Consider the following 25,078-nt stretch of genomic DNA (forward strand, 5'->3'; position numbering starts at 1 on the left):
AAGTGATTCTCCTGCCTCGGCCTCCCATATAGCTGGGATTACAGGCATGTGCCACCATGCTTGGTTAATTTTTGTATTTTCTGGTAGAGATGGGGTTTCACCATGTTGGCCAGCATGGTCTCAAACTCCTGACCTCCAGTGATCCGTCTGCCTTGGCCTCCCTCAAAGTGCTGGGATTACAGGAGTGAGGCACTGTACCCGGCCGACAATTTTCAATAGAAATTAGTATAAATGTTGTGTCTACTTACATCTGGAAGAGAGGGAAGATTATAAGAACCTCCCACCGGTGAGCTCAAATCGATCATAGGTGAACCAAAAGCCTTTCCATCATATCCTGCTGCACTAGTAATTGTGGGGCTGGAAGGAGTAGAGGATGTGCTGTTGGTAGTTGATGGGGCACCCTGTCCACTGCTGATCTGCCACTACAGTAACAAGAAGGGAAGAAAAAAGGCTATCAACAAGCTTATAAAAATACGTCTATCTAATCACATACATACAAAATGTAGTAGAAGAGTGCAACTGTAATTTACATGGAAGGAGAATGGGACAGGGAGACTGCATTAGGTATGTGTAATTTTCATTAATCCTGTAAAAACAAAAACAAAACAACCAAACAAAAAGCAGTAAAAAGCACTGATTTTTACTGAAAGACAACATGTAGTATATACCAGAAAATCACAGTATACAATCTTGACAGGTTTATACATACTGGAAAAAAAAAGTAAATATATACATGGCAACTACAAGATAAAGATGGAGGGTTGAAAACATTTCTTCTATCCCTATCTGAAACACTTAAAAATAATAAGCTACAGACCAGTGCTTTCAGGATTTTATATTCCTCTTTCTCATATATGAACATTAATTAGACCTCGATAAATATCTGAGGAAAGTACTGTCAGTCATGCTGAGATAAACATATTAATTAAGATGATGACAGGCATGCCGAAGTATATAAAGGTGAAGCGTGCTGCTGTCTGCAGTTTACTTCAAACCCTACTGAAAAATATGACGGGCCAGGTGCGGTGGCTTGCGCCTATAATCCCAGCACTTTGGGAGGCTGAGGTGGGCAGGTCACTTGAGGTCAGGAGTTCAAGACCAGCCTGGCCAACATGGTAAACTCCATCTCTACTAAAAAATACAAAAATTAGTCAGGTGTGGTGGTGGGCATCTTTAATTCCAGCAGGAGAATCACTGGAACCCAAGAGGCAGAGGTTGCAGGGAGCCAAGATAGCACCAGTGCACTCCAGCCTGGGCTACACAGAGGAAGACTCCGCCTCAAAAAAATAAAAAAAACAAAACCAAAAAAAAAAAAAAAAAAAAGAAAGAAAAATAGGAGGACTTGATGAATAGACAAAGGAATAAATATGCAATAAGGCAAGTAGAACAAAATTAGAACAAATGTTTCCTATATAATTCTTTCAATTTTTGTTATGTTTGAACATTTTCATGCTGGGAGAAGGAAAGTAACTAAGCAGTACTGCAAGATGCTGTATTTTCCAAACATAGTCATTCATAAATGAACAGCGCTATATAGGAAGCCAAGGCAGGAGGATGAAACATTTTAATTTTGAAAAACCTAATTTATATATTCCATTGTAAAAACTACATACAGAAGCATATGAAGTTGCATATGAATGTCCTCTTTACCACCTATTCCTTCCTCATATTCTTCACCCCTATGCCCCCCTCCCCTTTCCTCCTTCTCTACCAAGAACAATCGGTGGATCTTTTCAGGTTTGTTTTCTATGTACCTGATGAGACTGGAGGAAAATACACACAAATATCTCACAAAAATTCTACATGTTTTTCCTCCCATAATATACTCAGAAAATCATATCTGGATTATTGATTTTCTTAATATCTGAAAAGTATTCCACTGTATCAGTACATTCTAATTTGTTAAACTCATTTACCACTTAAAACCAATTTTCCACTAGATTCTTTCCTGGCTTGTTCATTTACTTATTCATTCATGTTTACATTTTTGGTCAACAACCATTTTAAAAACCATGTTTAGAGTATCTAACTCATCAAAGTATAATAAATAGGGAAGAGATAAAGTAAATGCTTGAGTATGGAGTATGTGGTACGTGCTTGTACATACTGAAGAATAAATTCTCAATGTAACTCTGACAAGATACTCATTTTATAGCTAAGGCAAGTGAAATGTGAAAAGTCACAAAATTATTAGGAAAATAAGTAGAATTTAAGGCCAAAGTGAAGCGTGGGTCCTTTTTACTTTCCTTCTCATGATGAATTATGAAGTTTATTTAAAGTAATTAAAATATTAAGAAAATTTAGTGATGATATAGCAAAGCCAAATTGATTATACAAACTTATGTATAGACACAAAGTATGCATACTTTTATAAAATATTTAAATGATTTTATTAAAATGAATGTTATAAAATTATGAAAATTGCATCATCTTTATTTTGGTCTTGCAGGAAAAAAACAATCGGTCTACAATCAGCTGGACAGGAGATTGTCATGGGAGCTTTTTAGAAGACAAACACTGTTATAACTTTTACTTTAAGATAATGTAAAACATAAAATATTTTTACCTGAAGACATTAAGAACATAAATATGGCTGGGTATGGTGGCTTATGCCTGTAATCCCAGCACTTTGGGAGGCTGAGGCAGGCAGATCACTTGAGGCCAGGAATTTGAGACCAATCTGGCCAAAACAGTGAAACCCCATGTCTACCAAAACTAGAAAAATTAGCCAGGCGTGGTAGTGGGTGCCTGTAATCCCAGCTACTCTGGAGGCTGAGGAAGGAAAATCGTTTGAACCTGAGAGGTGGAGGTTGCAGTGAGCTGAGATCATGCCACTGCACTGTAGCCTGAGTGACAGAGCGAGACTCCGTTTCAAACAAACAAAAAAAGAATATAAATAATAAACTGTATTATATTAATATATATTAATTTCTTTTTTTTGGAGATGGATTTTCACTCTGTCACCCAGGCTGGAGTGCAATGGCACAATCTCAGCTCACTGTAATCTCCACCTCCCTAGTTCAAGCAATTCCCCTGCCTCAGCCTCCCGAGTAGCTGAGATTGCAGGTGTGAGCCACCATGCCCAGCTAATTTTTATTTATTTATTTATTTATTTATTTATTTTAATTTTAAGTAGAGACAGGGTTTCACCATGTTGGCCAGGCTAGTCTTGAACTCCTAACCTTGGGCACTCCATCCGCTGGGATTACAGGCCTGAGCTACTGTGCCTGGCCTAAATATTAAACTTTATCAGATATTTATGTATTGCCTCTTGAAATTGTGCCATAACTAAGTTTGTTTCCAAGAAATCTTCGAGACACTTCAGAAATTCATTTATTGTTCTTTGTAGAATACAACTTTTATTTGTTAGAATACTTTTATCTTAGGAAATTTCATATACTCACCTAAAAGTTATCCATACATAATTAATACCTATGACTCATTATTTATATTGGACCATCACTTCTACATAAGTGGTTTGATTTCTCTTATTGATGAAGCATCAAACTTTGCAATTCACATTTATTTAATATATGAAAATGAAAGCTTGCTCTTGGCTCTTTATAACCTGTTGCTTAATCTATAAATTCAATGTGATCTGAAAGTAGAAAGCAGCAGAATAGCAACTGAGAAAAAGAAGTAGATACATACCTGTTTTATGGCTTGTTGAGCCAAGAAAGCCATTTGTAGCGGGTTGGGCTTTATTGCTTGTCGTGGTATATTCTGATTTGGTGGATATCTCAATTGTTGAGGATGAGGAGTAAGAACTGGTCCATTGGGTTTAGGGCTGTGATTCTGAAAGTTTATCAAACGTGGAGGGGGTTGCTAGAAAAAAACAAATTAAGAAGATTGATTTAGTAGCAATCTTCTGAAAAACAAATGATAAATCCCTATCTTATAAAACTTCTACAGAAACACAGAACTCTGCCATAGATCAATGAATTACCAAGATTACAAGGGAATGAGGAGTGGGGGATGGGCAGACTTTCAGAATTTGTGTAAACAACTTTTTAAAAATAATCTCATTAGGAAAGAACCTTGGGATAGGGATTGCCACCTAGGTAAGTAGGTTGTACCAGAATTGGACCTAGGCCATGTTAAGAAGTAGGTAAAATATATCTTTGGTATCCTTCTAAGTCCTTCATGATTATCTGTCACAAAGAACTACACTCTTGAAACCTCCAAAAAAAAAAAAAAAAAGTGATTGCAGAATTCTAACTTCTAACATTTACTGAGCAGTTATTAAGTGCCAGGTACTGCTTTAAGTGCCTCATATGTATCCACTAATTTAATCATAACACCAATATTTGGAGCACAAATTATTTCTATTTTGTAGATAAGAAAACTGTAACAAAGTACAGAAAGTTTAGTGCATAAAGCTGGGATTTGAACAAGTAGTCTGGCTGAACAGGTCTACTCAAAAATGAACCAATTGTTAATAATGAAAATAGTTGATGTTAATGAAACTTAATAAGCTTTAGATCTTATTGAGCCTGCCAGGGATTTCACGTATTATTATGTCATTGAGCCTTATGAAGTAGGTATAATTACCTTTGCTTTGCAAATTAGGAAACTAACAGTTAGAAAACATAGAAAAAAGTTACATAGCTAATAATATCAGGCACCACACCCAGGCTTTAATAAAAATCTAGTCTGCAGCTGTGTGCGGCGGATCACGCCTGTAATGCAGGCACTTTAGAAGGCCGAGGTGGGCGAAGCATGAGGTGAGGAGTTTGAGGCAATCCTGGCTAACACGGTGAAACCCCGTCTCTCTAAAAAAAGTCTAGTCTGCCATATCATTACCACAACATGTTAAGATCCTGAGTATTTACAACTTAGAGGATCAGTCTCCTTAGAAGAAAACACATTTTCTGTTTGTTTGTTTTTTTAAATTTTTTTTTTTTTTGAGACAGAGTCATGCTCCCATCTCAGCTTACTGAAACCTCCACTTCCTCGCTCAGTTAAGCGATTCTCCTACCTCTGCCTCCCAAGTAGCTGGAATTATAGACATGCCAACCATGCCTGGCTAATTTTTGCACTTTGGGTAGAGACAGGGTCTTGAACTACTGACCTCAAGTGATCTGCCCATCTCGACCTCCCAGAGTGCTGGGATTACAGGCGTGAGCCACTGCACATGGCCAGAAAACATATTTTCCAAAAAAAAAAAAAACTCTTTAAGAACAACCCTGGTTGATTACAGAAGGCTGAGTGAAGGAATCACAAACAAGGCAAGGGCTAGAAAGGCAAGCCTACTCTGGGCTCATAAATACTAGCTCTGGAAATTGAGATCAGTCCTAGAAGAAAAAGGTAGCCTTATATGCCAGTCTCCTCTTGACTGATTCTTTCTACAGCTGGAAATGTATTGCAAAATAAATATTCTTTTTAGCATATCTTAACTGTATGATCACAATTTCTCAAAGAGAAGCCTATTTCCTCCTACATACATTCACAGGGGGACAAATAAACAGGTACTCTTTAAGGTTGAAGCAGCAACACCTGAAACTTTGACACTGTGAAGGCAGACAGCTATAAAGTATAGTTCTATCCGCTTTATTATTTTTCTTCTTCCTCCCATTTTTGGAATTTACTATCCTCTCCTGGGTCAACTGCTTCGCTCTTAAAAATTAGTTTGCACTGAGTTTACCTCTCATTAACTTTCAAGAGTAGCCAGCAATTACAGACCTAGTGAAAAACAGATTTAGATGCTGATTCTAAACAAGTGGAATTCTGTAGGTAAAGTGTAGAAAAAATTATTTTCTTAACCCAAAATGGTCCTTAAGGGAGAATAAAGGTAATCATAGAAGTCTTTTAAGTCCTTTACCACCTTCATCCAGACTAATGTTTACATATTGACAACCAAGAAATGTCACTTAATGCCAGTGCAATGTGCTATGGTATGTAAGATGTCAACCATGCCATCAAGATGCTTATGGTGATTTTCCCCCCACTCTCCTAAACTGTTATGGTTGCGTTAATGTCTAAGAATCCTGTGACAGGGGAAGCAACTTAAAAAATAAAATTAGGAAATAGTTAAAAACCTAAAGAAATAGCAAAATATATTATATATGTGACAGTGTTCTGTCACAACTTCAGATCCACTGGAGTTTAATGGAATATACTGTATAGAGCCAAATAAACAGAAATGTACGTCTATTGAGTTTGCTTCACTTAGTTTTACCACTATTCTACTTTTATTATTACCCAACTCTTTTAACCATGCAGATGACATGGTTAATCTTCAGAGGAAGAATATAACTGTCATGTAAGTGATTTTTAGAAACAGTTCTTTTCAGTTTACCTGTATATATAGGCAGATGCAGAGTATAAATTGCATATACTCATAGTTACACAGACACACCTGCTGTGTGCCTATGCCTAGACAGATATTTTTCCATATGTACATACAAATAAGTTGGTAGAAAACAAACCGTAGGAGGGCAGGGCAATATACAAATTTACAGAAGAGGGACACCAAATAGTGAAGACGTATGAAAGGGCATTTGGCAGATAACAGATAATAATGAGTGATGAGAGGCTAAGGGCAGTGGCTCACAAGATCAGGCATTTGAGACTAGCCTGGCCAATATAGTGAAACCCTATCTCTACTAAAAATACAAAACAAACAAAAAATTAGGCATGGTGGCAGGCACCTGTAATCCCAGCTACTCAGGAGGCTGAGGCAGGAGAATCGCTTGAACCTGAGAGGCAGAGGTTGCAGTGAGCCAAGGTTGCACCATTGCACATTGCACTCCAGCCCAGGTGACAGTGTAAGACTCCGTCTTTAAAAAAAAAAAAAAAAAAAAGGTCAGCTGTGGAGGCTCACACCTATACACAACCCCAGAACTTTGGGAGGCTGAGGTGAGCAGATCATGAGGCAGCAGATGGAGACCAGCCTGGCCAACATGCTGAAATCCTGCCTCCACTAAAAATACAAAAAAATTTGGCCGGGCATAGTGGCATACACCTGTAATCTTAGCTACTCAGGAGGCTAAGGCAGGAGAATCGCTTGAAACCCAGGAGGCAGAGGCTGCAGTGAGCCGAGATTGCACCACTGCACTCCAGCCTGGGTGTCAGAGCAAGACTCCATCTCAAAAAAAAAGAAGTGATGAGAATGTGAAAGAAACTGCAGGAAATTTTCAAAAACTGACAGAAAAAGAACAGTAAGTGATGTAAGAACTGCAGTATGTGAATGTTCCAAGTGTGAAAATTAGGTTATATAATAGAGACTATACAGATTATAGCACTAAATTAAAAGAGAATTTATGAGAACATAGTGTCTATTAACTGCCTCGGTTACTTTTTTTGAGACAGTGTATTGCTCTCTCACTGGGCTGGAGTGCAGGGGCATGATCATGGTTCACTGCAGCCTTGACATGCCAGGCTCAAGAAATCCCTCCTATCTCAGTCCCCCAAGATAGCTGGAACTATAAGCATGTGCCACCTCACCTAGCTAATTTTTTATTTTTTGTAGAGATGGGGGTGGGGGAGGTCTCCCTGCGTTGCCTAGGCTGGTCTCCAATTCCTGGAGTCAAGTGATCCTCCGACCTCAAGTCTCCCAAAGTCCTGGGATTACAGGCATGAGCCACTGTGCCCAGCCGTTCTTGACTTCTTAGTGAAAAGGCAATTAACTCAAATGATGGATTCATTCCTTTTGTTGTCAATAAACTACTAAATATTTAGAAGGTAAATATTAATACGTGCAAATGCTTAGCACTGGGCATTCTAATATTTTCTCATTTCCATTATCTAGCTTCAGAAAAATTTTAATCATCTTTGCAGTCTATCTGAAATATGTCATTGCGCCTTCAATTTTCTTAACAAAATTTCTACTCTGCTAGGTATTATACTCCTAGTATATAAAGTAGAAAATTATCTTCCCATGGAACACATTAGATAGCAATATCTATATTATTCTTGTTTCCTTTTTGCTTTGGTTGGCAAGAAGTTCTGAGCTGAGTTGTCTTTTTCAGTATGAGAATTCTTAGCCTACGTCCGCATACTTTGACTCTTAGTAAACTCTGCTCAATTTCATTGGTATCCTATACTGTAAATCACTTCAAATTCTTTGCAGAAAAAGAGTATACATAGCCGGGCGCAGTGGCTCATGGCTGTAATCCCAACACTTTGGGAGGCTCAGGCGGGCAAATCACCTGAGGTTGGGAGTTCAAGACCAGCCTGACCATGTGGAGAAACCCCGTCTACGAAAAATACAAAATTAGCTGGGCATGGCACATGCCTGTAATCCCAGCTACTCAGGCGGCTGAGGCAGAACCTGGGAGGCAGAGGCTATGGTGAGCCAAGAAGGCACCACTGCACTCCAGCCTGGGCGGCAAGAGCAAAACTCCACCTCAAAAGAAAAAAAAAGAGTATATAAATAAATGATGTAACTGAAAACAACAAATTATATAAATTAGACTTTACATTCCTTACTAAACTTGTATTAAATCTAAGTCTGCCCACATGTAAACTGATAGGAGAGTTAAACAAACAAAACAAAACAAAAAAAGGGCCGAGCGTGGTGTCTCACGCCTGTAATCTCAGCACTTTGGGAGGCCAAGTCAGGCGGATCACCTGAGGCCAGGAGTTCAAGACCAGCCTGGCCAACATGGTGAAACCCTGTCTTTTAAAAACAAACAAACAAAAAATATATATATACATTTTATCTTCAAAAACTGGACTGAGGCCAGGGACAGTGGTTCATCCTTGTAATCCCAGCATTTTGGGAGGCTGAGATGGGCAAATCACTTAAGGTCAGGAGTTTGAGACCAGCCTGACCAACATATTACAAATATAAAAATTAGCCAGGCACGGTGGTGCACACCTGTAATCCCAGCTACTCAGGAGGCTAAGGCATGAGAATTGCTTCAACCTGGGAGGTAGAAGGTGTACTGAGCTGAGATCGTGCCACTGCACTCCCACCTGAGTGACAGAGTGAGACTCTGCCCCTCAACACCCTGCAAAAAAAGATGGGATTGTAGTAAAAATAAAAATGGTAAATCGTGTATTGGCTCAGAAATAAAGTTTGAAAAGGCAGATTATAATTAACCACACTTTTGCCCTTTTCTATTTCACTCTGCCCTAGTTTCTAATATGCAATGTGGTTTTCTAAACACTGCATCCTCACAGAGGACAGATTCTTAATGTAGTCATCATTCTCAAGCACTAATATAGGAATTACAGGTACACAGCTTTTCCCATCAATCACAGGGCTTGGGTTATTTAGGAATACAAACATTTATCCCCTGCTTTAATTTGAAGACAATGAAGGGTAGGTAGATGAAAATAGATTTATCAGCTAAATAAACCATTAAATCCTTTTTAAGTAGGGATAAAAACTAGGCATTAAGTCAGGGATGCTTAATGTGATAAATTTTTATAAATGCAGATATTTAGATGATGGAAAATGGATGTCTTTGTTATTTTGAGCTGCTTAACACAATTATACTATAATTATCTAATTGAGGACAGGCCTGCTTCCAAATTTACCTGATGAGAGATGGAAGGTTGCTGGATGGGCCCCTGCATTCTAGGGTTTGGTAAACCCACAGGTGCTGGCCTCCGTTGCACCTGTTGCCTCTGAGCCATTACCTGTTGCTGCATATGCTGGAGCCGTAATTGAGCTAGGCTGATCTGTGTCGGGAACTTGGATAACTGGTTTGATGATAAACCACTTGGTGGCTGTGAATTCTGTTCCACGACAGGATTCTGCTTAGGCATTTGTGGCTGGCTCTCTTTATCCTCGATTACTAAAGAACCTGATTAAAAAGAAAAGGTTAAGGGAAAAAGTTTTTCAGATAGGTGGTAAAATATCACATTTTGTAAGGCTATTTTTGAAAATATCAGAATTGTCAAGAAATCCTCTGGTCTCATGAGCCCTTTTACACTCTGAAATATAGAGGATCCCCAAACAGCTTTTGTTCATTTAAGTTCTAGTCACCAAAAATTATAATATTAGAAATAAAAATACTTTTTAAAATTACTAATTCATTTAAAAATAATAAAACCATAACAACATGTTTTTATAAAACTATATTATAAAAAATTTGGTAAACAGTGGCACTGTTTGATATTTTAAAAAATCTCTTTGAATGTCTGGCTTAATAGCTGAAATCTCATTATCTGTTTCTGCACTATCATTGTTAGGTTAAAATGTACGAAAAAAATTTCACTCTCACTGTATGGCAGACAGCACCTGACAGCAATAACTTAAGTGTACCCTGAGAGTGACCTGTGCAGCCTAAGAAGAATGCGTGTTTGCAGTTCCGAGCTAAGGAACCCAGGATTGGCCAATGCGGAGATTCATTCTTTATCAGTGAAGAATATCTGAACTCCCAGCCCAGCCTGCGGAATCCAGGCCATATAGGGGATGGAGGCCTTTTATTTTGTGTTAAATGAAGGTTGCCACATGGAGGTTGCTAGAGAGAGGGTGCTAAATGCTATTTAAACTACTTACTGGTGGTTCTCCCATCCAGACCACTGCCACTGTACTGTACTGTATGTAAGTTCCCTCAATAAACCCTATGTCTCGTTCACTGGCTTGAGGTCTCTTCTTGGGCCTCTCAAACATGGCACCATCCCTACCGAAGTCCCTAGAGGTCTGGCACAACAGTCATTCAGACATGCAGTTGGAAAAGGGTGGCCTTTGTGGTCCCCTGGAAGAGTACCAGACTACACTTTGAGAACTGCTGTCATGTATCAAAACAAGCAAATCTGAGACTGGCTCTAAATAAAATCCCATAAAGTATTTCTAAATCTTTATTATTAACAAGTTGTGATCTCTCAAGTTTCCTATACCTTTACAATGTATACATATTGTGTTAACTTTTTGATACAGAATATGTTGACTGGCTTAAAAACTAGTTTTAAAAGTTTAATGATGCCTTTGAAAAGTCAGATCCAAGATTGATTTCAACAGTAGAGACTCAAATGTTTATGATTTACTAAGCAAATGCATTCTAAAAATACAGTTATTCATTAAATGTTTACTATGTGTAATTCACTATGACAGGTAGGTATATGTATATATTTAAAAGAAACAATAATATTCTCTTTTACACATAAGGGATCTCAGGTTTAGAGAGACTTTAAAACTTATCCAAAGTCACTCAAGACACTAACAAAATATTCATCTAGATCAATATTGTTCCCTACCACTCTTCTCTGTTTCTCAGAAGCCATGGGTAACAAGTTTAGAAAACTTGTCTCCTTCTTTAGAGATTTACATGAATTTACAGTGCTGTAAATGACAGGAGAAATCCTACAGTAAAATATATTGTTTAACTTCATTGTATCAGTTTCACAAACTATTAGACTAGAAGATCCTGTTTTTGTTTTGGCTAAAGTAGGTTTATCTGAAACTACAACCATTTATGTGTGTACAGTTTTAAATATAATTCTTAAATATACTTATGTCTATATGTGGGTGTATTTAACTATTGTGATGTAAGTATATACATCCCTACATCTATGACCAACTTGTGTGGATTTATACCTTGTGATGGGTTCTGAATACAGATGAATGTGTGGTGACAGTCAGGTGTGGTAACAAGAGTTACTTATACACATTTTGTATTCTAAAGATGCTTCTTTGTGGTAAAATGCGTGTGTATAATTCCAGTTGCCTGCTATGTATCAATATCCATGTCTGTATCTAAAGCAGTCTGCAAGGGTCTCCTTATCACCTTGGCTTCCAGGATTCTTTCTGTTCTTCCCTCACTTGGGTAAGATTGCCTATTTCCTCCTTTCCTAGTGAGTATGGGCTATTTTTCCAGTCATTTTCTTTCCTTACCCAGAATCTAGCATTGGAGATGAGAAACCATCTTTGATGATTCTGAAACAAATACAATAAGCTCCCCCTCCGCCGCCCAAAAAAGAAATCATCAAAGGTAATATTGGTTGCTGATGAACAGACAATGGGTTGCTAAAGGATGGGGATACGTTCTGAGAAATGTGTCATTCAGGCAATTTTGTCTTTAGGCAAACGGCAGTTTACTTATGTAAAAGTATACTGTATAGCCTACTACACACCTAGGTTACATGGCATAGCTTATTGCTAGGTAGAATCCAGGCTACAAACCTGTACAGCATGTAATAGTACTAAATTATCTAGACAATACTGTAGGCAATTGTATTGTAACACAATGGTATCTGTGTATCTAAACATAAAAAGATATAGTAAGGCCGGGCGCGGTGGCTCACGCCTGTAATCCCAGCACTTTGGGAGGCTGAGGCGGGTGGATCACGAGGTCAAGAGATCGAGACCATCCTGGTCAACATGGTGAAACCCTGTCTCTACTAAAAATACAAAAAATCAGCTGGGCATGGTGGCGTGTGCCTGTAATCCCAGCTACTTAGGAGGCTGAGGCAGGAAAATCGCCTGAACCCAGGAGGCGGAGGTTGCTGTGAGCCGAGATCGCGCCGAGCCGAGATCGCGCCATTGCACTCCAGCCTGGGTAACAAGAGGAAACCTCTGTCTCAAAAAAAAAAAAAAAAAAAAAAAAAAGATATAGTAAAAAAAACCCTCAGTATTTGTTAAGTCATAGATGCTGTTAGTTGATTGAGACAGCATTATGCAGTATTAACTGTTTAAGATTTGGGTACTGCCGGGCGCGGTGGCTCAAGCCTGTAATGCCAGCACTTTGGGAGGCTGAGGCAGATGGATCACGAGGTCAAGAGATCGAGACCATCCTGGTCAACATGGTGAAACCCCGTCTCTACTAAAAATACAAAAAATTAGCTGGGCATGGTGGCGTATGCCTATAATCCCCAGCTATTCAGGAGGCTGAGGCAGGAGAATTGCCTGAACCCAGGAGGCGGAGGTTGCGGTGAGCCGAGATCGCACTATTGCACTCCAGCCTGGGTAACAAGAGCAAAACTCCGTCTCAAAAAAAAAAAAAAAAAGATTTGGGTACTTGTCAATATGTATGTTATACTTCAGTTAGTAAGAAATTTACATAACTGAATGTGATGAAGAGAATGAATCCAAGCTGGAAAATACTCTTCAGGATATTATCCAGGAAAACTTCCCCAACCTAGCAAGGCAGGCCAATATTCAAGTCCAGGAAATACAGAGAACACCACAAAGATATTCCTCAAGAAGAGCAATCCCAGGGCACATAATCATCAGATTCCCCAGGGTTGAAATGAAGGAGAAAATGCTAAGGGCAGTCAGAGAGAAAGGTCGGGTTACACACAAAGGGAAGCCCATCAGACTCACAGCAGTAGAAACTCTACAACCAGAAGAGAGTGGGGGCCAATATTCAACATCCTTAAAGAAAAGAACTTCCAACCTAGAATTACATATCCAGCCAAACTCAGCTTCATAAGTGAAGGAAAAATAAAATCCTTTGCAAACAAGCAAGCACTCAGAGATTTCATCACCACCAGGCCTGCTTTACAGGAACTCCTGAAAGAAGCTCTACACATAGAAAGGAACAACCAGTAACAGCCACTCCAAAAATAAACCAAATGGTAAAGAGCATCAACACAATGAAGAATCTATATCAACTAATGGGCAAAACAGCCAGCTAGCATCAAAATGGCAGTATCGAATTCACACATAACAATATTAACCCTAAATGTAAATGGACTAAATGTCCCAATCAAAAGACACAGACTGGCAAATTGGATAAAAAGCCAAAACTCATCAGTGTACTCTATCCAGGAAACCCAACTCACAGGCAAGGATACACAAAGGCTCAAAGTAAAGGGATGGAGGAAGATTTAACCAAGCAAATGGAGAGTAAAAAAAAGCAGGAGTTCCAATTCTCATCTCTGATAAAATAGACTTTAAAGCAACAAAGATCAAAAGAGACAAGGACATTACATAATGGTAAAAGGATCAATGCAACAAGAAGAGCTAACGATCCTAAATATGTACACACCCAATACAGGAGCACCCAGATACATAAAGCAAGTTCTTAATGACTCACAAAGAGACTTAAGACTCCCACACAATAATAGCGGGAGACTTTAACACCCCATTGTCAATATTAGACAGATCAACCAGACAGAAAATCAACAAGGATATCCAGGCCTTGAACTCAGACCTGGAACAAGCAAACCTAATAGACATTTACACAACTCTCCACCCCAAATACACAGAATATACATTCTTCTCAGCACCACATCGCACCTACTCTAAAACTGACCACATAATTGGAAGCAAATCACTCCTCAGCAAATGCAAAAGAATGGAAATCATAACAAACAGTCTCTCAGACCACAGTTCAATCAAGTTAGAACTCAGAATTCAGAAACTAACTCAGAATCGCATAGCCTCATGGAAACGGAACAACTTGCTCTTGAATGTTGACTGCATAAACAACGAAATGAAGGCAGAAATAAAGACTTTCTTCGAAACCAATGAGAATGAAGATGCAACATACCAGAATCTCTGGTACACACTTAAAGCAATCTCTAGAGGAAAATATATAGCAATGAGTGTCCACATGAGAAGAAAGGAGAGATCTAAAATTGACACCCTATCATCAAAATTGAAAGAGCTAGAGGAGCAAGATAAAAAAAAACTCAAAACCTAGCAGAAGACAGGAAATAACTAAGATCAGAGCAGAACTGAAGGAGATAGAGACACAAAAATCTCTTCAAAAAAAAATCAATAAATCCAGGAGCTGGTTTTTCAAAAAGATCAACAAAATAGACCACTAGCCACATTAATAAAAAAGAAAAGAGAGAATAACCAAATGGATGCAATAAAAAATGATAAAGGGGATATCACCACATATTCCACAGAAATTCAAACCATCATCAGAGATTATTACAAACAACTCCATGCACATAAACTAGCAAACCTGGAAGAAATGGATACATTCCTGGACACTTGCCTCCTTGCAAGCCTAAACCAGGAAGAAGCCGAAACCCTGAATAGACCAATAACAAGGTCTGAAGTTGAGGCAGCAATTAAGAGCCTACCATTCAAAAAAAGCTCAGGTCCAGATGGGTTCACAGCCGAATTCTACCAGACACACAAAGAGGAGCTGGTACCATTCCTTCTGAAACTATTCCAAATAATCCAAAAAGAGGGAATCCTTCCCAAATCATTTTATGAGACCAACATCATCCTGATACCAAAACCCAGCAGAGACTCAACAAGAAAAGAAAACTTTAGGCCAATATCCATGATGAACATAGATGCAAAAATCTTCAAAAAAATACCAGCAAGCCGATTGCAACAGCACATCAAGAAGCTTATCCACCATGATCAAGTAGGATTCATCCCAGGGATGCAAGGCTGGTTCAGCATACGCAAGTCCATAAACGTAATTCAGCACATAAACAGAACCAAAGACAAAAACCACATGATTATCCCAATTGATGCAGAGAAGGCCTCTGACAAACTTCAACAGCCCTTTATGCTAAAAACCCTCAATAAACTAGGTATTGACGGAACATATCTCAAAATAATAAAAGCTATTTATGACAAACCAACTGCCAATATCATACTGAATGGGCAAAAAATGGAAGCATTCTCTTTGAAATCTGGCACTAGACAAGGATGCCCGCTCTCACCACTCCTATTCAGTATAGTACTGGAAGTTCTAGCCAGAGCAATCAGGCAAGAAAAAGAAATAAAGGGTATTCAAATAGGAAAGGAGGAAGTCAAATTGTCTCTATTTGCAGATGACATGATTGTATATCTAGAAGACCCCATTGTCTCAGCCCAAAATCTCCTGAAACTGATAAGCAACTTCAGCGAAGTCTCAGGATACAAAATAAATGTGCAAAAATCACAAGCATTCCTATACACCAACAACAGACTTAAAGAGAGCCAAATCAAGAATGAAATGCCATTCACAATTGCTACAAAGAGATTAAAATACCTAGAAATATAGCTAACAAGGAACGTAAAGGACCTCTTCAAGGAGAAATACAAACCACTGCTCAAGGAAATAAGAGAGGACACAAACAGATGGAGAAACATTCCATGTTTATGGTTAGGAAGAATCAATATTGTGAAAATGGCCATACTGCCCAAAGTAATTTACAGATTCAACACTATTCCCATCAAGCTACCAATGACCTTCTTCACAGAACTGGAAAAAAAACACTTTAAACTTCATATGGAACCAAAAGAGAGCCCACATAGCCAAGTCAATTCTAAGCAAAAAGAACAAAGCAGGAGGCATCAACACTAGCGGACTTCAAACTATACTACAAGGCTACAGGAATCAAAACAGCCTAGTACTGGTACCAAAACAGATATAGACCAATGGAACAGAATAGAGGCCTCAGAGGCAACACAACATATCTACAACCATCTGATCTTTGACAAACCTGACAAAAACAAGCAATGGGGAAAGGATTCCCTGTTTAATAAATGGTGTTGGGAAAACTGGCTAGCCATGTGCAGAAAGCAGAAACTGGACCCCCTTCCTGACACCTTACACTAAAATTAACTCCAGATGGATTAAAGACTTAAACATAAGACCTAACACCATAAAAACCCTAGAAAAAAATCTAGGCAAAACCATTCAGGACATAGGCGTAGGCAAGGACTTCATAACCAAAACACCAAAAGCATTGGCAACAAAAGCCAAAATAGACAAATGGGACCTAATCAAACTCCACAGCTTCTGCACAGCAAAAGAAACAGTCTTTAGAATGAATCGGCAACCAACAGAATGGGAAGAAATTTTTGCAGTTTACCCATCTGACCAAGGGCTGATATCCAGAATTTACAAAGAACTAAAACAGATTTACAAGAAAAAAACAAACAAGCCCTTTCAAAAGTGGGCAAAGCATATGAACGGACATTTTACAAAAGAAGACATACATGAGGCCAACAAACATATGAAAAAATGCTCATCATCACTGGTCTTAGAGAAATGCAAATCAAAACTACATTGAGATACCATCTCATGCCAGTTAGAATGGCAATCATTAAAAAATCTGGAGACAACAGATTCTGGAGAGGATGTGGAGAAATAGGAACACTTTTACACTGTTGGTGGGAGTGTAAATTATTTCAGCCATTGTGGAAGACAGTGTGGCGATTCCTCAAGGAATTCTTCACTGAAATAGAATTCCTCCTCAAATAGAAATTCCATTTGACCCAGCAATTCCATTACTGGGTATATATCCAAAGGATTATAGATCGTTCTACTATAAGGACACATGCACACGAATGTTCACTGCAGCACTTTTTACAATAGCAAAGACCTGGAATCAACCCAAATGCCCATCGATGATAGACTGGACAAGGAAAACGTGGCACATACACACCATGGAATATTACGCAGCCATCAAAAGCGATGAGTTTGTGCCCTTTGTAGGGACATGGATGAACCTGGAAGCCATCATTCTCAGCAAACTGACACAGGAGCAGAAAATCAAACACTGCATGTTCTCACTCACAGGCGGGTGTTGAACAATGAGAACACATGGACACAGGGAGGGGAGTACTACACACGGGGGTCTGTTGGAAGGAAACAGGGGAGGGACAGCAGGAGGTGGGGAGTTGGGGGCGGGGGTGATGGCATGGGGAGAAATGCCAGATATAGGTGAGGGGGAGGAAGGCAGCAAATCACACTGCCACATGTGTACCTATGCAACAATCTTGCATGTTCTTCACATGTGCCCCAAAACCTAAAATGCAATTAAAAAAAATTTAAAAAGAAATTTACATAACTATTACCTGATCAGGCAAAAGAGAAAAAGTCTTCCCTAAGCAAGATAAAGGATTGAACCATTAGGTTCCTACTGAATGGTTCTAAAGATAAGCCAATAAAAATAAAGTCGTTTAAAAGTAAAACTTTCTAGATACCAAAAACCCTTTATCAATGACAAGTCAAGTTAACTCATTCTGATAAATTTAGAGCAATTCTAAGCAAAAAGAACAAAGCAGGAACAAACCAGATTTTGGGGGAGGGGGGGTGAGGTAACAGGACAGGACACCTAAATCCCTAAGTCTAGAGACCCTGTAATTCAATGTTATAGAATGTTTTCTTATCTGTACATGTATGTGTGTTTATATTGATGTGTATGTGTCACCATATATATACAATACTAGCAAAAACAGCATGCCTTTTTAAAACAAAATAATCAAAGCATTTTCAATGTGAGAAAAGACATTTTCTTTAATCCTCCAGTGTCAGCCTTCTAAGTAGCTAGGACTACAAGCATGTGCCACTACCCTTGGCTAACTTAGGTATCTTATGTCAAAATGGGCTCTCCCTGTGTTGGCCAGGCTGGTCTTGAACTCCTGGGCTGAAGTGATCCTTGAGTGATCCCAAAGTGCTGGGATTACAGATGTGAGCCACTGTGCCCAGTCTAAGAGACCCTATTTTCAGTAACATGTCATAATCACTGAGAGTTCTACAAACAAAGGCCACTCTGAGAAATGTATATAATGGCCTACCTAAGTTGATAATATTTTGAGCCCAGAAACTAGGATCACAGTGAAACTGGATGGTGTTGTTGGTGACTGGGGATGCATCACATCTTGCACGAAGGAGGTGCCGCAACCGGTATGTAATCTAGAAGAAAAAGGAGAGACAACCAAATATTAGGAAAGTAATTTATTAAGTGCCCAGTAAATACCTAAAAGCAGTCTCTGATATATACATCAATACAAAATAAACAATCATATATAGGTTCAAAGCATGTTAAAAAGTTTTGAGGCATAACTCAGCTGTACTATTAAACCTATTTAGAAGTGACAGGTTAAAGTCAGTTTTTTGAATTATTAATAAAGCTTTGTAGAAGCACTAACTTAAATATTTGTAAAATAAAAATTGTTAACATATCTTAATCATCAGTGAGGATCTAGTAATTCTCCCTCAGCTCTTGAAGATTTTACTTCTTGGTTCACTATCACCATCTCCAACGTAAGTCCTGTCGCAATTTTGGAAGATTTCAATATCCAACCCAAATGATTCTTCTTTCACTTCCTCTAGTGCCCAAATACCAATACTCCTACAAACCTATCCGTCTTTTCATCTCACTTTACCCTTGCCTCTAGCCCTCAGTTCCTCATTATCCAGCTTCAATTCCAGTAATAGTTTCCTTGCATATATATCTTGTCAACTCACTCAATTATGTATGCTCACTTCACTCTCAACGTTTCCCCTAGATAAAGCAATCTACCCTGGTTAAATCCCACCTTCTGCCTGAGTATCACTGAACCGATCTCACTTCAAACACTTGACCACTAACTTCAGCTAGGCCATTAAGGCTGACTAGCTATCATATGACATTTCTCTAGTCCAATCACTTCCCTAACTTTCCTAAGTAACTATTTCCTACTTTCTTTTCTCTTTTCTAACCTCCAGTATTTCCTCCCCCATTCTTAATCTTAGCTGATGTACTTGCTTAGCATTTCACTGAAAATCAGCAATAATCAAAGGTCGTCCACAAACTTCCGCCACTTTTCAGTCAGTATCCCCTCCTTTTACAATGGATGATGAAATGTCCATGTTTCTAGTTAAAGCCAGCCTTCCAATTAGAGCCCACCCTGTGTTGCCTACTCAGTAATTTTCATCCCTTTTCTGTATCACCAATTTTCCCATTTTACTGGATCACACCCATCAACATATAAATATGCTTTAAGTTTTTGCAGGTAAAAACAAAACTCTTGATTCCTTTTGTCCTACCATCAACTACCTCATTTCTTTTAAAGCAAAACTCTACAAGTCTCATCTAGGTCTATATCTCCGATCCTTCCCTTCCCATTTTTTCCTGATACTATTATGTTTAGGCTTGTAGCAGTTTTTCACAAAGGTGGTCAGTCTGCCTTCATGGAAACACTTTTTTCATTTGGCTTCCAGCACACACTATAATCCCATGGTTTTCCCTTGTTTCACTAGCTGCTACCCTTTGGAGCCACTGAGAATAGATTTAGGTTCCAATGCCAAACTGTTTTTAAACTCTCCAGTAAGGGCAGGGATGCACAATCTCAGTCTCCACTGCGGCAATGCACAATCTCAGTCTCCACTGTGGGCGTTTTCTTCTCTCCCACACTGCTATGTGCTGGAATGCCCAGGGCTCAGTTTTTTGACCACTCTTCCCCTGCATCCATATGTAGTCATGCACCACATAGCAGTGTTTCAGTCAACAATGTACCACATGTACAAGAGTAGTCCCATAAATTATAATGAAGCTGAAAAATTTCCATTGCCTAATGATGTTGGAGCTGTTGTAACATCACAGCACCAGGCATTACTTGTGTTTATGGTGATGCTGGTGTAAATAAACCTATCGTGCTGCCAGTCACATAATGATAATAAACAACTATATTATTGGTTTATGTTTTACTATACTACTTTTTCTCATTATTTTAGAGTGTATTCCTACTATTTACTAAAAAAAGCGACTGCCTCAGCCAAGTCTTTCAAGAGATAGTCTCAGAAAAAGGATTTTTTAATAGGAGATGAGAACTGAATGCATGTTTATGCCCCTGAAGACTTTCCAGTAAGACAAGATGTGGAGGTGTAAGACAGTGGTATTAATGTGAATCTTGGGTAGGCCTAGGCTAATGTGTGCATTTGTGTCTTGATTTTTAACAGAAAGTTTTAAAGTAAATAAATACAAAGATATAAGGAAATAAAGTATGTGTGCAATGTTTGTGTTTTAAGCGTTATTAGCTTAAAATAACAGTAGCTTGACTCTGACAAGAGAGTCAAAGCATTTAAAAAATTTAAGTTTTTAATAAAGTTAAAGCTTTAAGTAAGCTGAAGTTATTACTGAAGAAAAAAATATTTTCAAATAAATTTAATGTAATCTATATGTATGGTGCTTATAAAGTACCCAGTAGTGTATAGTAACGTCCTACGCCTTCACAATCACTCACCATTCCACTCAGTTGCTCACCCAGAGCAACTTCCAGTCCTGCAAGCTCCATTCATGGTAAATGCCCTACACGTGTACTATTTTTTTGAGTCTCACTCTGTCATCCAGGGTGGAGAGTAGTGGTACGATCTCAGCTCAGCTCACTGCAACCTCCATGGTGTAACATTTTTTAATCCTTTGTATTTTTTGACTGTACCTTTTCTATGTTTAGATACACAAACACCATTATGTTACAGCTGCATACGGTATTCAGTACAGTAATATGCTGTACAGATTGGTAGCCTAGGAGCAATAGGGTGTATCATCTAGGTTTGTGTAAGTACATCCTATGATGACACACAATACCAAAAATCACTATTTCTCAGAATACATCCCTGTCATCAAGTAACACATGACTGTACTTTTTATCCTCAGGTGTACTCTTCCTATAATCCTCCCCATCTCAATTACTGGCAATACTATTTTTTCCTACAACGTAAAAGTCCTTGGTTCCTTTTTCTCATACCCTGTATTCAACATGTCAGCAAATCCCATTGGCTCCATGTTTAAAACATATGTATAAGCTGGGTGGGGTGACTCATGCCTGTAATCCCAACACTTTAGGAAACCAAGGTGAGTGGATCACAAGGTCAGGAGTTTGAGACCAGCCTGGCCAACAAGGTGAAACCCTGTCTCTACTAAAAATACAAAATTAGCTGGGCGTGATGGCACATGCCTGTCACCTCAGCTACTTGGGAGGCTGAGGCAGGAGAATCACTTGAATCCAGAAGGTAGAGGCTGTGGTGAGCCAAGATGGTGCCACTGTACTCCAAGCTGGGCAAAAAGAGTGAAACTCCATTTTCAAAAAAGAGGGGAGGGGAGGGGCCCAGCCTATATTTCTTTCACCCAAATTCCCCAAGTGTTAACTTATGCCCACATTTGCTGCAGTACTCACCCAACTGCTCCTACACACATTATTAGTCTTTTTCCAAAACTTTGGAGAGCAAGCTACAGACATGAGGTCCTGTCTCCCCTAAATACTGCAGTATGGATATCCTAAAACAAAGGTAACTAAATCCCAGATTCCAAATTCATAAGCCAATTGTTGCAACACAGCCATCCAGTTTAAATATTTCATCTAAACGCCAACAGTTTCGGCCATCCTTTCCATGATGCTATCAAGGAATACAAGTTGCTTAGTTGCCTCATTTTTCAGTTGCTCAGACTTTCTCTTTCGTTCATTTCCCTGATGTGTTTTGAAGATCTTATGCCTTACATTCTGTAGGATGACCTTTAACCTGAGTGATATTTCCTCCTGATCAGACTTATTTACAGTATTCTTGTCAAGAATACCACACATGATGATGTGCCAGGAAACATAGGATGTCAACTTGTCCTACGACTGGTGATATTAATCTTGATCTGTAATTCTGCTACTCAGTTTCTTAACCTTAAAGTTGAAGAGGTATTCTAAGATTTTACTAATACTCTGTTTTCCATCAATCCTCGACCCAGCATATTTGCAGCCACTGACTAGTCCTCCCAAATTACCTCTATGATAGTAACCAAATGTGCTCCTTTATACCCATTATTCTTTCTACAACCATAACTTTTTATTTTGTTATCAACTTGTCCCCCAATAACCTACTGTTTACTGATTTATATATTATAAACTCATGTATTCTTATTTAATTCAGTGTGTTATAATCTATTATAGTGACTTACTTTGATCCTCAAATTTATTTTTCGTTTTCCCAGTGGGAGCCCTTTTACACTGAATCCTGTTTCCTTTGACACGTCCCCATTATCATCTGAGCATTTCAGTAGTTTTCTGGTATAACATTATGTTCTGGGCACACCTTTTACTTTCCCCCTCTCTCCCTATTATTTTGAAACCAAGATATGGAAGAAGTGGGCTCAGTGCTGTTGAGATGCAGCACACCAACAATGAATACATATGTACATATAGATGGATACATATACATCTGTAACGATTTCTAGATCTGAGTCCAAGAATAAAAATAAAACTCTAAGTTCATACTTGTACTCTTAATTCCATCCAACACATCTTTTGGCCCTTCCTAGCCTAACTGCTTTCTAAATACCTTCTCTGGAAACTAGGCTGCCATTACCTTCAATATATTTATTTACTTATTCAATCCATTTGCTTATTTACTCAATATAATCCAAAAGACACTGGCTAATTCTTCTGAACACCTCTGTATTCCTCCCTCCCACTTCACATCTGTGGCTATTGGCTTCATGCCTGCTGTGATTCCCCAACCCTCTCCAATATCCAATGATCTCACAGTCACCATGCTGATGCCTCCATGCCAGGAAGATAAGTTAAGTCAGTTAAGATTATTGATAGTTTTGGCCGGGCACGGTGGCTCACGCCTGTAATTCCAGCACTTTGGGAGGCTGAGGCGGGTGGATCACGAGGTCAAGAGATCGAGACCATCCTGGTCAACATGGTGAAACCCCGTCTCTACTAAAAATACAAAAAATTAGCTGGGCATGGTGGCGTGTGCCTGTAATCCCAGCTACTCAGGAGGCTGAGGCAGGAGAATTGCCTGAACCCAGGAGGCGGAGGTTGCGGTGAGCCAAGATTGTGCCATTGCACTCCAGCCTGGGTAACAAGAGCGAAACTCCGTCTCAAAAAAAAAAGATTCTTGATAGTTTTTATGTTAATGTATAGATACACACACACATACACACATTTTATGTATTATGTATATTGATAATCCTCTATCTTGAGGATAGGGACCAAGTCTAAACATGAAGTTTATGTTTCATATACCCGACATACGTAGCCTGAAAGCAATTTTATACAGTATTTCTAACAACTTTGTGCATGAATCCAAGTTGTGTTCAATTCTTATGTGTATAATTTTCCACTTGTGGTATCACGATGGTGCTCAAAAAGTTTTGAATTTTGGAGAATTTCAGATTTCAGTTGGGATGCTCAACCTATGTAAGAAACTCATGCAACTCAATAGCAAAAACCCAAATAAACATAATTTAAAAATAAGCAAAAACTTTGAATTTCTATTTTTCTAAAGAAGACATATAAAAATGTCCAATAGGCATATAAAAAGGTGCTCCACATCACTAATCAATAGGAAGATGCAAATCAAAACTGCAATGAGCTATCACCTCATACCTGTTAGGATCCAGCTAATATCCAAAAAAAAAAAGACAAGTGTTGGGCAGGGTGTGGAAAAAAGGGAACCCTTGGTATACTTGAGGTGGAAATGCAGATCGGTACAACCACTATGAATAAGAGTATGGAGGTTCTTCAAATAATTAAAAACAGGACTACTGTAGGTCCAGCAATCTCTCTGTGGGGTATTACTAAAGGAAATGAAATAGGTACTTGTAGGGATACCTGCACTCCCATGTCATTGCAGCATTATTCACAAGAGACAAGATAGAAAAACAACCTGTATCCAATGATATATGGATAAATTGTGTTAGATATATAAAAGAGTATTATTCAACCTTAAAAAAACAAAAGAAATCCTGCTATTTGTGGTAACAGAAACTTGAGCTCACTATAAGTGAAATAAGCCAGACCCAGAAAGAAAAATACTATATAATTTCTCTTATACGTGGATTATTTTTAGAAGTTGAAGACAAAGTGGAATGGGGGTTACCAGGGGATAGATGGGTAGGAAATGTAGAGAAGTAAGTCAAAGGGTACAAATTTGCAGGTAGGTAGAATAAATAAACATTGAGATGTAGTGTACGGTGTAAGAACTATAGTTAATAACATTGTAAGGCCGGCCAGATGTGGTGGCTCACACCTGGAGTTCCAGATCAGGTGGGGTGACAGAGAAAGACCTTGTCTTTACAAAAAAAAAAAACAAAAAACTAGGTATGGTGGCATGCATGTGTAGTTCCATCTACCTGGGGGACTGAGGCAAAAGGCTCACTTGAGCCTAGGAGTTTGAGGCTGCAGTGAGCTACAATCATGCCAGTGCACTCTAGCCTGTGCGAAAGACAGAGACCCTGTCTTGAAAAACAAACAAACAAAAAAACCAAAAGAACAAAAACTTCTATAATAATAATATTGTAATGTATATCAAAAATTTGTTATAGACTTTAGGTGTTCTTACCATACACACAGATACAAGGTAGCTATGTAGGGTGATGGATATCATGTTGTACATTTTAAATACATAATAAAATATAAATAAATTTTTTAAAATAGCAAGCCAAGCTTGAGGTTTCAGGCCTGCAAGGCATTTCATTTTATTTTTTTTAAGCGTATAAAATCCATCATTTAAAGGAT

The 25,078-nt window shown here is 38.6% G+C and overlaps 1 protein-coding gene across 2 annotated transcripts in view; it reads right to left on the reverse strand.

Moving 5' to 3' along the window:
* LOC101043963 (transcription intermediary factor 1-alpha) overlaps positions 1–25,078 on the reverse strand; it is a 128,952-nt gene that overhangs the window by 12,854 nt on the left and 91,020 nt on the right. Inside the window, exons 8-11 of one of the 2 annotated variants that reach the window (XM_074379023.1) lie at positions 18,377–18,494; positions 9,589–9,755; positions 3,652–3,825; positions 249–422 (exon numbers count right to left, since the gene is read on the reverse strand). In XM_074379023.1, coding sequence (XP_074235124.1) covers positions 249–422; positions 3,652–3,825; positions 9,589–9,755; positions 18,377–18,494 — 633 coding nt within the window. Of the gene's footprint in view, positions 1–248; positions 423–3,651; positions 3,826–9,486; positions 9,756–18,376; positions 18,495–25,078 lie in introns of both variants that reach the window. The other variant, XM_039472890.2, reaches the window with a different exon arrangement.

Source organism: Saimiri boliviensis, chromosome 10 (genome assembly GCF_048565385.1).
Source record: "Saimiri boliviensis isolate mSaiBol1 chromosome 10, mSaiBol1.pri, whole genome shotgun sequence".
NCBI classification, from domain to species: Eukaryota; Metazoa; Chordata; class Mammalia; order Primates; family Cebidae; genus Saimiri; species Saimiri boliviensis.